The sequence below is a fragment of the Myotis davidii genome, unplaced genomic scaffold (assembly GCF_000327345.1).
Source record: "Myotis davidii unplaced genomic scaffold, ASM32734v1 scaffold455, whole genome shotgun sequence".
NCBI lineage: Eukaryota > Metazoa > Chordata > Mammalia > Chiroptera > Vespertilionidae > Myotis > Myotis davidii.
Window position 1 is genome coordinate 2,064,379 of NW_006287459.1, and position 15,078 is coordinate 2,079,456.

The 15,078-nt window shown below is 35.8% G+C and overlaps 1 protein-coding gene across 2 annotated transcripts in view; it reads right to left on the reverse strand.

Annotated features, from left to right (window-relative positions):
- The window catches only part of NFXL1 (nuclear transcription factor, X-box binding-like 1), a 37,552-nt gene extending 24,712 nt beyond the window's left edge, over window positions 1–12,840 (reverse strand). For both annotated transcript variants that reach the window (XM_015560987.1, XM_015560988.1), the window contains exons 1-9: window positions 12,668–12,840; window positions 9,180–9,289; window positions 6,520–6,650; window positions 4,944–5,122; window positions 4,563–4,724; window positions 4,376–4,476; window positions 3,334–3,448; window positions 2,331–2,455; window positions 1,171–1,293 (exon numbers count right to left, since the gene is read on the reverse strand). In XM_015560987.1, the coding sequence (XP_015416473.1) occupies window positions 1,171–1,293; window positions 2,331–2,455; window positions 3,334–3,448; window positions 4,376–4,476; window positions 4,563–4,724; window positions 4,944–5,122; window positions 6,520–6,650; window positions 9,180–9,289; window positions 12,668–12,836 (1,215 nt within the window). In that variant the 5' untranslated portion in view covers window positions 12,837–12,840. The remainder of the gene's footprint in view (window positions 1–1,170; window positions 1,294–2,330; window positions 2,456–3,333; window positions 3,449–4,375; window positions 4,477–4,562; window positions 4,725–4,943; window positions 5,123–6,519; window positions 6,651–9,179; window positions 9,290–12,667) is intronic.
- Between the last annotated feature and the right edge of the window lie 2,238 nt (window positions 12,841–15,078).

The window sequence follows — 15,078 nt, forward strand, 5'->3', positions numbered from 1 at the left end:
GTATGTGAGAGGGGGCAGGCTGGGCTGAGGGACACTCCCCCCCCACACACACCCAGTGCACGAATTTCGTGCACCGAGCCCCTAGTAAAAGCATAATCTGCTAATTAGACTGGACAGCCAGATGACCTTCTGGACATCCTTTCGGACATCCTTCCAGATGACCTTCTGGACAAAGCTGGGGCTGTGAAAGCCAAGGCAAGCCACTGTGGCTTCGAGGGCTGAGCACCTTGCACGATTTTCGGGCATCTAGTAAATTATAAAAGACTACTTCTTATTTTTTCAATCTCTTTAAAAGATACCTGACTAATTAGAGCAAAAATAAACATATTATATTTGGGGGTTATAAAATACATGGGTATAAAATGTGTAGTAAGAATCAAATAAAGGATTAAAATAGAATCATTGAAGAGCAACACGCAATAAAATAGAAATAAGAAAAAAGAGAAAAGGAATAAACAGATAGGCAAATAAGAAATAAATAGTAAAATGATATTCAAATGCAACCATATTAAAGATCACATTAAATGTAAGTGACCTACACCCAAATTAAATGACAAAGATTGTTCTGCTAGGATACCATAATTATCTAAGCGCTGTCTATAAGAAAACCATTTTAAACGTAAAGTATGAATAGGTTAAAAAAGAATGAAAAGGATTTACCATGCTAACATTAAGCAAAAGAAAGTTGAAATCACTATATTTCAATAGGAATCTTACCAGAGATAGAGGGATAATTCATAATAATAAAGAGGACCCCCCCCAAAAAAAAACCCTGCAAATCTACAAACTCAATAAAATACTCCAGTTGACCATATACTGAACCAAATGTCTATAAATAAGATTTGAACAATAAAAATTAAGCCAGCAAATGAACTATCACTCTTAACATTGCTATGATGCTTTAAAGTCAGGGAACAAAAATCGCTTAAGAAACAAGCTGAGAGAATTATGCACAAGATTAAAATGCCTCGTCATTTAAAAATCTTGGTAAGATTTCCCACTAATATAAACCATTAGGATTAATCTAGAATATGTATTAATATTTCATATGAGAAGCATAGAATATGCTTGGATATTTGAGGAACATGTCAAGGTGGTTCTTACCATAGGCCTACAGAGGAAAAATTAAAAAGAATTTTTAAAGCAATGTTCCTAGCTTATTACACATACCTTTCTCTTACACTGATGCTTCTGACAGTCACGCATCTTAACACACTTAGTTTCACAGAGATAAGGTTTATGACATGGCATTCGTTTTGTATGCTTTCCACAGCGACATTGCTTTTCTACTTCCTGGAAGAATCAAATAAATGCTATTAAAACTAACTTTTGTTAACATGATTTTTTTTCACCTTGCCAATTTTTATAATTACTAAAAAACGAAGGAAGCCAGTCAGTGTGGCTCAGTAGCTGAGCGTCAGTCAACCTATGAACCAGGAGGTCACAGCTTGATTCCCAGTAAGGCACACGCCTAGGTTTCGGGCTTGATCCCGTGTGGGCGTGCAGGAGGCAGCCGATCAATGATTCTCTCTCATCATTGATGTTTCTATCTCTCTCTCTCCCTTACTCTCTGAAATCAATAAAATGTGTTTTTTAAAGTTTAAAATATACATATATATATATATGTTATATATAATACATGTATTATACACACACACACACATAAATTTTTGGAAAAAAATGAAAGAGGGAAGCTTTAAGAGCAAACGTGTACGAAAGGAAGACTTTACCAAAACTAAATCAGAATTTCCTAAAATAGTTGTTTGTATCTTACTTTGTTCCAAAAAAGACTCCATATGAATTTTCATTATTAAATTTAGTAGGAATTTAATACTAAATCGTTAAACAATACCACACATTAAAATCGCTTACATGTGGTTATACCATGACGTCTGCACATCTTATTTCAGTAAAGCAAGAAAATTGGATTATCTTGTAAGCTAATTTGTTGACTTGGTAGTATGGTCATAACCAAGGTGACATACATATAACTTAAAAGTCTCAATTAAGCCTAAGCATGCATTTCTTTCCATCATCACTAAGCCTAATTCTTCATTGCTTTGAATGTCTATGGGAACAAATAACCTCAACTTTGGGCCATAAAAATAAGAAGTTCAAACTTTAACCAAGCAAAATCAAACAAAAGGTGATTTTTGGACTTGATTGCTGGCATACTCTCATGCTTCTTCACCATACCCATTAGGTCACTAAACTCATTCAGGTCATCATATAGGTATTTATAAAACTAAGTAATAGAAAACAGTTACAGAACAATCCCATCAGACATAACAGAGAGCTCTTAGAATTAATTATTACAGGAGATGACTAACTTGTCTACATGTTTCACAAGGACCTCGGTGACAACGCTGTGAACATCTATGGACTCCACATTCAAGTAACTTGTCACAACTATCTCCACAAGTTGGCACATCTTCTGTACAAGGCAAAGAGAACTCTAAAAGCAGACAAAAAGTCAATGTTACTAGTAACACACATTATTATGAAGCACTAACAACATGCCATGTTCTTTTGACTCCCTAAAGAATGACAGCCCTTTCAGACTATGAATTTTTTAATCTATGTAACTACTGGAAAAATTAACTTTAATAAAAATAATCCGTAATATTTGTGAAGTTAAAAAAATTTGACATATTACAAGTTACTTCAAGAAGCACTTTTATAAGCTAACTATTTCAGAAATAGTTATCTGAAGAAATAATGTCATGTAACCTCTATGAAGAATTCCACAATATAGAATTATAAAAACAATTTGCTCTTAATAACCTCGCCGAATAAAAGAAAAGAAGTAGATTCAAAAACATAATGAAACTCACCTTTGACACAAATATGACAAGTACTGGCAATAATCTTATGAGCATGTGTGCTGGCATTGGTACAGAGTCTACAGCCCTTCCATACCTTTAACTCAAAGCAACCAAAACTAAATTCACTTATAGCCCAATACACAATAATGACAACAGCCTGTAATTAGTAGGTTTCCTTTATATGTTAGGCACTACACTAACTGTTTTATGAGCATTTTATCATTTAATTCTCACAAACATCTTACAAAGATGGTACCATCATTGTGTCCATTTAACTTGAGAAAATCAGAGTTCGTGAAGGTGGGATTTGAAGCCAGATATGCCTGATTCCAAAGTCTGAGGTTAAACATGTTATACTGTCTTCTCATCCAAAGGTACAGAAATCTAACACTAACTGTGTATAATTATTGAAACTACATTATGAACTCACAGAGAAATCTAATGAGGAAAGTACTCTAGTTAGCATAAAAATAATCATATCCCATTAAAGGTTTAAAAATAGTCTTACTTGACTTCTGACATGGACAGAATCTTTTCCCAGATCGAGGACATTCTCCACAAGCACCAACATGACAAATTTGCTCACATGTATGATTACCACATGGCAAGGTTTTCCCACATACCTAAAATAAAATGCAATAAGCACTAGTGAAAAACTTAAAAGTTAACAAAAAAGACTTTTTACATTACATAATCCATTTTTTCTTTGTACATAATCCATTATTCAATCACAAGCCACTTTTTTATGTTCCTCATAATTTGTTTTTCTCTCTTAGGTATCACATATCTATAATAATAAAGCATAATATGGAGCTAATTAGACTGGATGTCCTTCATGACAACCTTCCAGACGCGGCCGGGATTGGCCGAGGCAAGCCAACGAGGCTGCAACTGACCAGCAGGCTGGTCAGGGAAGCCTGGGTCCCAGGTGCTGGTGCCCCAGTGTGGGTGCCAGAGGGAAGCTGGTGCCAGCAGCCAGGAGAAGGAAGGCCTACTCTTGCACAAATTTTGTGCATCGGGCCTCTAGTAAATACATAAATACATACACATATACTAGTATATACACATACATACATATACATATTTATAGACACATTCCTATGCACCAAAGAATATATTTTTAAAATATAATACAGGAAAAAAGTATATACAGCATCATATGGCCATCCACCAAAGATTTCCAAATGGTACTAAAACCGTGCCAGTTCTAGGAAAAAAAATCTATAAAATCAATTCTACTTCCTCAATTGGATTAACTCAAAAAGTGAGGAGGGGTGTTGTTTAAAGAGAGGGGAAAGGAAGGGAGAACGAGCTAGCAAGAAAGCATGTATATGTACTGAATCCAAAATTCAACAAATAGTTGTTAATTTGAAAAAAATTACAGTATTAAATTGCAAAAGTTTCCTAAAATGTGAACATAATTCATTTAAGTTACTATCGTTCCTTTCATTTTATACCACTAAGTCAAATGAGCTAAATCCTGATTAGCATTTCTGATATGCTTTCCATATTCTTTAATGCTCACGCCCTCAAAATGCATGGACACTTACTTGATCACAGTGCCACAGTGGACTTGCACAGCTTCTTTCAGTTACTTGTTTGCCACAGACACACTTTTGCCTACTAACTCTTGGACAGGGCGGACAACTTCCTAAAATCACAATTATAAATTAGCACAGACACATGACAAAGCAATAGAGACTGCTTTCACTTTGGCTAGAAGGTACGGTCTTTCACCTGCATGACAAGGATTTTCACATTTATGTTGTCCACAAAGCAACTTCCGCCCACATGCCTGCTGACAGGACCATTCCTTGGCACTGCATCTACGAGGGATGGGTTTTGCTTTCTTACAGTAACAAGTAGTTGTGACCATCTTTGGACAAGGAGGGCAGGGCCCTAGAATCCAATAAAAAGGGGGGAAATCAGAGGTCAAAGAGAACTTTCGATTCCCATACCTATTATTGATTTCTAAAGCTTTCCTTGCTTATACTTCGAAAGACATCCCCTTTCAAAATTTTCTTCTATAAATTTAAGTTCTGAATTCAACTTTCACATTTTTTTTGCCTCAAAGTAATAACCACCCACAAACAATTACAAACGTAATATATAACTTACCTGGATGACAGAGGAGCAAACATTTATGGCCGCAAGGAGGTTTAAATTCTCTTTCACACACTTGGCCACATGAATGAGGCACAAGCCACGGATCTAAAGGTGGATCTTCTACTTTTCCACAATAGCAATAGTACCTACTAGGTGTGTCAGATCGTTTGTACTCAAACCTACATTTTGGACTACAAAGAATTACCAAAGTTAATTTCATTTTTAAAAGTGATACAAGAGACAGGAATATACATATACTTAGCAATATAGTATACTCAATTTGCTTTATTTAAGGCACTCTGCTCCATTTTTATATTAGTGAAAAACAAGATTTTACTAAAATAAATTTCAACCAGCTAGCACAGCTTTATCCAATATAATTTCCTGAGGTAATGGAACAGTTCTATACCTGCCAAGTCCAATATAGTAATTATTAAATATATATGGCCAGTGAGCACTTGAAATGTGGCTGATGCATACAACTGAGAAAGGAACCAAACTTTGGTAATTTTTAAAAATTTAAATAACCACAGGTGTAGTTGTTAATGTATTAAACAGCATAAATACCTAGCTTCACCATATAAGAGTAAGAGAAGCCTGAACACATCATTTTATTTCAACTAACTTTAATATCCTCATTGGTAACATGGGAATACAATCTCTCACAAATGACTGAGAATTACTTTTACGAAACTATTATATCTGAAATGTTTTTAAAAACTACATTCTATCACAATTTGATAAATACAGGGTGGGACAAAAGTAGTTTACAATTCTAAGTATGTGAAACACAAAGTTTATTCTTGAATTAATTATTAGTACATTATTTTCCATACGAACAACTGCAAACCTACTTTTGCTCAATCTCGTATATCAGCTATGGTAACAAGAGGCCTAAGGTGGATTCAGGGTTTCTAAATCCTGAATCTTATATAATCTAGGGGCCACTGTTAAGAGAAAGAACTCAAAATTACAAATATAAAATTAGTTACAAAAGTGAGTATTATGTGACCACACAGAGCCCCTGTATTTTCTGTGTCATTATCTTGACAGTAAATTTACTCTTTTGGTTGCCAGTGTGAGTAAATTTTTTTATTGTCCTTATTTAGCAGATTTATAAAATTTTCATTCCCCAACTCTTTCTGGAAATATTACAGAAGTTCAAGATCAAATCATGAATAAACCATCTAATAAAGTGAATGTAGAAAAAATAATAATATTGAATAATATACACCTACAGTTTTGAGAGATTTGGGGGATAAAATTGAAAAGCTTATGATCAAAATGTGTTAGATGACAGTCTTATACAATGTGATATTAATGTATACTAATATGAATTCTGGGAGAGAAGTACCAGAATCATGAAGAATTCCAGTCTTACAGAAAAGAAAGTTTTGCAGGGGAAAAATAGTCTGAGTAATGATTTATTAACTAGTGGGAAATAAAAGCCACTACCAAGCCCCATATCTTCACAAACCAAATGACTAACTGAAGGCCAAACATGGACACTGAAACTGCCAATAAAGCAACTTATGAGCTACATTTTCATTTATTTTACAACTTGATATTCCAAAATTAGAAAAATTACCAAGGCCAGGGATAATCTCTCCTTCCGAAATCGTCATCTGTCAGAGAAGATACCAGAAACTGGCTGTCTTTAGCCCACTTCTGGATACAGGGCATGTGAAATATACAGAAACATCCTGAACAACTCCAAACCTAAGACAAAAGTATCAGATATTAACATATATGCAATGATTATTTTTCTTTGATAATTACATAAAAATACTTCAAAATAAGCACCACAGTAAATTATTTTCAAGAGCAAACTACAGATTACAAAAAATAATTCTGCCCTGGCTGGTATGGCTTAATTTGTTGAGCATCATCCCATGCTCAGAAAGGTCAAAGGTTCAATTTCCGGACAGGGCACATACCAGGGGTTCAATCCCTGGTCGGGGTGAATACAAGAGGCAACCAATCGATGTTCTCTCTCTCTCTCTCTCTCTCTCTCTCTCTCTCTCTCTCTCTCTCCCTCCCTCCCTCCCTCTCATATAAGAGGCAACCAATCGATGTTTCTCTCTCTCTCTCTCAAAATCAATTTTAAAAAACATACTTAAAAAAAGAAATATAATTTTTCCTTCCAGAATAACATAAGCAATGTTCTTTAAAGAAAAATATCATTAACCATCCAGATTCATTCAGCTAGAAATAACTACTGCTAACATTCTGGTCAGACTCTAATACCTTTATTTTATTTTAATTTTTTAAAATCTTTATTGTTGAAAGTATTACATAGATTTCCTTCCCCCAGCCCCCGTCTCTAATATTTTTAAAAATGTGTTTCATAATTTTTAAAAGGAGTCATGCCATACTGACTGATATGAACTTCATAGCCTTTTCTTTTAATATAGTACAGTAAAGCCTCACACACACACACACAATTTAAAGGCTTAAGGAATAATAGTAATTAATTTTAAAACCTACCAATGCTTTAATATAACTGACAAAAATCAGTTCTCCTTTCATTATAACATTTCTCAACTGTTTAATAAAATCAGACATGTAGTATATTGCATAAACTGGCAACAGCATTTTTTTAAAAAGCCAACTTTTTAGTTGTGTTCTTCCTCAATCAGTGGCTAAGAAAAGAACCAGGATGTGGGAGTTAAGAGGGGACAAGGTGGGAAAGAAGAATTGCCAATGAATGGTAAACAGCTGAGCTGATTACAGCTAAGGACCAAAGTTCAGTCCTGCTAGGGACCCTCTGAAGAACCATTTAAAACATACCTAGAACTATCCCCAGCCCCAACCCCTAACAGAGAGGAGGTTGGGGTACTCATCTACCAATTCCCTGTGATGGAACATTGGCCCAAGGGGATTAACTCCCCTGTGATTCTGCACTGCACCCATGCACTGGCCAAGTTGGTTCCCAAGGAGAAGCATTAACATTAAAAAAAAACCACCCGCCGAAACCGGTTTGGCTCAGTGGATAGAGCATCGGCCTGCGGACTGAAAGGTCCCAGGTTCGATTCCAGTCAAGGGCATGTACGTGGGTTGCGGGCACATCCCCAGTAGGAGATGTGCAGGAGGCAGCTGATCGATGTTTCTCTCTCATCGATGTTTCTAACTCTCTATCTCTCTCCCTTCCTCTCTGTAAAACATCAATAAAATATATTTAAAAAAAAAAATCCATACACATACAGAGTGTTTAAGGTAGAACTGTATCCACATGCAGAGACTATTCATCCACTGCAGTTGAAATCAGAATAAACCAACCAGATGTGACTCCAAGCACAAAGGTACCTGCATTTGCTATGCTATCCTATCCAATGTGTTAAGTTTCTGATTCACTCTACATGATCAACCTATTTTATTTGGCCTTTTTTCCTCTAGCCCAGCAGTTCCCAATCTGTGGGTCACAACACCTTTGGGGGTCAAATGACCCTTTCACAGGGGTCGCCTAAGACCATCGGAAAACACATATATAATTACATATTGTTGTTGTGATTAATCACTATGCTTTAACTATGTTCAATTTGTAACAATGAAATTGGGGATCACCACAACATGAGGACCTGTAATAAAGGGTCGCAGCATTAGGAAGGTTGAGAACCACTCCTAGACAATACTGCTGTAATAGCTGTGGATTAATCTAAGGTCTAAATGTTGAATTTATCATAGTCAGTCATCATTTCCTCTTAATTGCTCCATTAACACCCTTTTAAATTTACATATACGTAACTTCACCCTTAGGCCATCTCAACCCTAAGTACTACATAAGTTATGTCTGAATCCATCTCTCCCCAGTGACAACAGTCACTTTCCACAATGGCTTCAACACAAGAAAAGCTCACTAAATAAACCATGGTCACTGCTAGGTTCTACTTCTTTGAAGGCATCTTTTTTCCAACCTGCCAGAAGTAATGAAATATAGTCCATTTAAACATTTCAGTATTTGTGAGAATCTCTAAAGTACAAAGATATTAAAAATGCTTTATCACAATGACATGAACATTAAAACTGAAGATACTTGCTTCAACTATATTAATAGTGCTAAATATATTGGATGCTCATTTAGAAGCTTTCTTTAAATTACAGCTTTACAAAATAAAGGTCAATAAAAATTCTCAAATGAAGCATTTTTAAACAAAAATAAGCAAAAACATAATAAATGATTAAGTATTATAAATGCAATGTAAGATATTTTGGGGAGATCCATTAATATAGATAAGGAGAATAACTTACTGCCTGGTTTCTCTTCACTGAAGCAATACAAATTAAGCATGTCATAGCCCCTGCTTGAAAAGCTTCATTTAAATACTGTTTCGTTCGCTCTAATTCACGTACATCTCCATCTTGAAATTTAAAAATTGAAAACTTCATGTTAAGCAACATCTGAAAATAACACAAACTCACTAATAGCACTACATAGTAGGTGAGAAATGTCTAGCAGTATCAATTGCTCAAAATATAGCTTAAAATTAGAAGTTTAAAAAGAGCAACCAGCGAGCTGCCAAAAGGTCACAAAGTGCGTGCATTAAATCTTATATATTTGATTCAAAACCAGTATCTTGGCCTCTCAGAGCATACTTGCTTTTATTGTTGTTACAGTGCTTACCAAATCTGGTAGGGGCAGAGCCATAGACAAGAGCAGCAAGATGCGAGTAACAAGAGAAAGCACATTAGAGCAAAGTGAAAGACACTGAATGTCAAAGCTCAACAGAGCCATTTAGCCTAAATATAAGCACATACATGTATGTGTGTGTGCATGTGTGTGACACACAGCATTGTTTTAATAAAAACTTATTGAATAAAAATATCCTGAGGTCATTATAGTAGAGTATAATAACTATTTCTGCTTAAAAAGGAAGCATGAACTTCTTATAAAAAGATTATTAGACTGTATTTTCTTAAGCAATTATTGAGCATTTATTTGCTAGGCACTGCACTATTAGAATTCAGTAGGGTTAAATGAGCTACTTTTATCATCATTCTACCGATGAGAAAACTGAAGCACAGAACAATTAAGTAATCTCAATTTGACACTTAACCACTATGAGCCCCCTTAATCACTGTTAGGTTGCAACAAGGGATTACCACAGGAAGGTCCAAGAAATAACAGGTAAAAGCAAAATGAAAGGCAGAAAAATTAACCAAAGCACACATGAGACCAAAAGGGCAGTGATCTGAGTCACTTTAGTGTAAGAGAAATAAACCTACATACCTTTAGTACAATAAAGACTATTCAATAGAGATTGACTGAGTAATCATATAAACTATCATAAGTACAGAACTTATGGCAATAAAATGGTTCAAATCAAAATTTAAGTTACCAAAAAGAAAAATTAAATAAATAGGTTGCTTGGATAATTCTTTATTTTCTAAGATCACCTCAGGAAACACTTACAAAAACATGCTCTACATAATATAAATATAATATAGGATAGTAAACAAAATATACATAAAAACAATCCCAAAACTTTAAAATATTGTTAAATTATAAAATACAATTGTATCCTTAGAAGCACACTTAATAATCATATTCTATGTGCTTATTTTGCTTTTCTCATAGCTGGCTTTAACAAATGTATAACATTTTAAATTACATCTAATTTAACAGCTAACACAGAATGAGAACAAGATGAAATAGGCTTTAACAAAATAAATTCTAATCTCATATTTGTAAGATTTCTTTACAAACTGTATTAAAGTTTGGCTGCGACAATACAGTATACTGCCCAAATGTCATGGTGGATAGCATGGCATTTAAAGTCATGCATTTTAAAAACATCATCCTGGCAACTAAAGAAAAGTAAGTACAAGGCAGCTAAGACTAAAAGCTAAAGTACCAGTTAAGAGGCAGTGATAGCAGAAAAATAAAAAAATGACCTTGAGCAAGTTACCTAATGTATCTACCTCATTTTTCTCATCTTTATAATAATAATATTAATATCTACCTCACAGTTATTATGTGGATTTAATTCACACATTAAATAGCTGTAGGGGCCTGAATTAAGGCAATGCTAGTATATGGGAGAAAAGGGGTGGATTCAAGAAATTTAGGAAGTAAAACTCAGCAGGACTTAGTAACATTTAAATTATGCTGCTTTTAAAAGCCGATGTCCATGTCAACAGTAAGAAGGAAAGAATGCTGTATTTGTTGAGATGCCTGACATGGGCAGAGGGGAGGAGTGGTAGTGAATAAAACACACTCATGTCATGAATGTGCCATCCCTGCTCCCAGATTTCTGGTTTTTGTGTGTGACTTGGAAAACTGTGATGTTACAAATTGAGATAAAGAAAACAAAAGGAGAAATGCTATCTTTCAACATATGCTTGATGCATCCATGGCGAGTAAGATGGGATACCCATCAGGAAGTTGACCATGCAAGTCTTAAATCTGAGAGAAGAGTCACAAAAAAGTACAAAGTCTGTGCGCAGAGAAAAAGAATGAACTTCTCTGATCAAGTTCTGATGTCCAATTCACTAACATGAGATGGGAATGCTGGCATATATTGTTCTTAAGTGATCAAATTTCCTTACTTACACAAAGGAACAAGAATCAAAATATTTATGGATGTGACACAAAACAAAGTAAGAAAAACTATCTTAGTACTTTAAGATGAAAGCCTGATTAAAAATTAGTAAAACTTATAAATGATAAATGTTTCCTAAACACTAAAAAGAAATACTGAGTTACACCATTGAATTTCCTACTTAAAATCTATCTAGGATGGTTTAAGTGAAGTCCTCTTGAAGCAGGAACCTTCTTAAGGTTGCTTTCTATGAAGTCCTCTAGAACAGCGGTCACCAACCTTTCTGACCTCACGGACCGCTGGCTGCCGACCGCTGCTCTAGAAGTAAGTACCTGCTAACCTTAAGGCTACTCTTTATCAACTTTTACCTGGCTGAGCCGGACTTCTTAGTCAAGCCTCCTAACCTTAATTCCATAGCAGATATGGTAAATTCCTTGGAAACCTATACGACGGTGTGTACCTATCCTCATGTGCCATCAACATACTCAGGCAACTAATGTTGATAATTCACGAAAGAATGCTTCTAATAATGACTTTAAGTATAAAATGTGGAAAGCATAAAACACTTACATTTAAAATGATCTATTTTTACACTTAGTACCAAATCCTCCATAGCAGCACCACTCTGGCCACCTCTCTCATAAACAAATATGACTTGAAGAGCAACCCAGATATAAACAACATGTGATGTGATCGTACCTGTCAAACCTGAGTACTTTGTTTTAAAAAATGGTATGAAAGTCAGAAGTTGTAAGATATAAAGAAATAAAGTCATGAAATGAAAATGACTTCAAGACACATTTAACAGGAGAAAAAAAGAGAAAAAGGTGAATAGACTTAATGGATTCAAAGTTCTCAAATGCAATCAAATCATAACCAGGAACAACTTGACCCCACTCATCCCACAGAGAGCGTTGGCATCTCCCTCCCAGCATTCTAATGAAATACCAATTAAACACACAGGAGAACGCCTAAGGCTGTGCAGGACATTGCCATCCCATCTGCTTTACCGAAAGACCAGTATTATACAGTATAGAACTCAAATAGTAAAATGTACAAACATCAACTCTACAACACAAAAATGCTCATTCTTAAGGTGCAAAAACTATTCCACATGGAGTAAAAGTGTTTTTTAAAAGCCAGGAGTATATTTTCATTAATATCAAAAAGGTCTAAATTTAAAACATCATACAGTACCTGTCTGAGTAGTGTAAGTTATAAATGTATTAGCAACTATTTTTCCCTGTTTTCCTTCCAAATCTTCATCTCCTTCTTCTTCAGAGGAAGAGCTGAAGTGTTCTTCAACAAGTTTTTTGGCCGCAGCTTGATTAGCCTTCTTGATTTCCTCAAATTTCCTTTGAGCCATTAGTTCTGCTTAAAGGGAGAAAAAAAATGAGTCTCATTTCTGCAAACCAATCTCTCAAAAGGCAAGTCCTAAGTATTAATATATCATTTTAAAATACAGATTTAAACGTCACCTTTGGAGCATTCTATTTTACTAACATCCATGAAAAAACAGTATTCTCAAATTTCTTGTCACACAACAAATGAGAATGCCACAATAAAAACTTTCATGTTTGTAAAATACCCTGCTAAAAGCCGCAAATAGTTCTAAAAACATTGACTGGCCCACCAAAGATTGAACAAGTAATATTCACTGTACTACATTTATGTAATCTGCTCTTTAGAAAGCTCAAGAACTTTTTGCCTGTATTAAAATGTGGTCACAAAACATACATATTTAACATTAATCCAAACAAAATGTTGCTAACACAGAGAATATACTACTTACCAGTCATTCCAAAAAGAAATGCTAAGTTTTGGGTTATTCTTCCACTATTCTCTTTAGCACTATTTGTACTTCTCATTTTGTTACAGGGTTAAATAATAATGCAAAAATAATTAGATTACTTCATAGCGCATTCCCAGTGAGTGCAAACTCCTCAAGAGCAAGGACCATGGGAATTTTTCTTAAGCACTAAGTGTTAATAAACTCTAATGGACAGCAACCACCTTTTAAGAAAGGAGCCACAAACATACTGAATTGATCTAAATTAATTAGTGCTCATATTGAGAGGATTTTAAATTTACTCATTTAAAATTTTCAATTGGCCCTGGCCCAGGCAGCTCAGTTGGTTACAGCATCATCCTGAAATGCCAAGGTTGCAAGCAACCAATGAATGTATAAATAAGTGGAACAAATCAATGTTTCTCTCTCTCTCCTTTCCTCTCTCTAAAAAAATCAAATAAAAAATGTTTTTAAATTAAAAAAAATTTAAATTACTAGTTTAAAATTCACTTTATGCTTGAAACCAATGAGCCTTCTTATTTTAGGTGGTATTTTTATCTTTTCTTTCCCTCAGGAAATGTTTTCCCTTTCTTCTTGCAGCCAGTTTGGTTGGGGATTGTGCAGTGTTTCAAATAAAACTGGAGGGAAATGTACAGTGTGCCCACCTGGGAATCTTTTAGTATTAAGAGAAAAGTAATGTCTATAAGATATATGAATCCAAACTTGGTGCACATCAAGAGAGATGACAAACCTCACTCATTACGGGAAATTAGTAGTTAAGGAAATGTTTTTTAAAAGGTTGAGTTAGAAGACATAATAAAAACATTCATCACCTGATCAGTGTAACCACCTAAGACGATCTCAAGAAAAGCTGACAAAGCAACCTTCCTATCTATTATTTGTAACAGCAAAATCTCAATTACAGCACAAGCTAAGAAGGCTAGCTTTTCTACTAGCCACAAAACCCAGTAAGGTTTACCAAAACTGTTGTCGGGTCTCCAACTCACAAACCTCACCATCATCAACTCAGTAACTGCAAGCTAGTAGAACACCACCTCATTTTACAACTAGCTTAGGAGAAAAAAAAGCACATAGAAGCTCAATTTGCTTCTTCCCCCCACCCCCCAAAAAAATTATATGGCCCCACGCACTTTACTTTGTTAGTAAAGACCACCCGGTGTGTGCGCTGCTCCCAGCTCCCCTGAAACACAGCCTTGCACGAAAGACACGGACAGACGGGAGGAGGCCACACCAGCCGCATCGAGGAAAAGCCCAGAAGTTTGTGAACAGGAACCAGAAACGCACCGCAGCTGCAGAGCTGACGGGACACAGAGCGTGAAAGTCAGTAAACAGAGCCATCGGGCAGAGCCGGGGAAGGACAAGACCCTATCACTGCGCTGCCTCGGTCCGGGCTAGGTGGGACCTCCGCCTCGCGTCCAGCGGACGGTGGCCACGCACTCGTCAGAGTGTTCCCCAAGAAAAGCTGGCCAGGTGTGCATGAGATTAAAACACACAAACACACACACAACAGCAACAATGACGAGCGCCAATCCAGCCTGACAACCTGCGCTAACCAAACCAAACTGCAGGTAAGGCGAGCGAGCCCTCCGGACCACAACGTGCAACTCGGGGTCTAGGACGTCAGGAGGCAAAATGAATGAGGGGACGAGCAGAGAGCGGAGAACTGGCGAAAGTTAATGATGCATGAAAATTAAGAGAAAAGGTTTTTTCAGTTAATTTAACATTAAGACGGGACTGTGCCTAGCATGCCGAAGAGGGGCAGCCAGGAAGGCTTGCCGGGAGAAGACGAGGAGGAGGA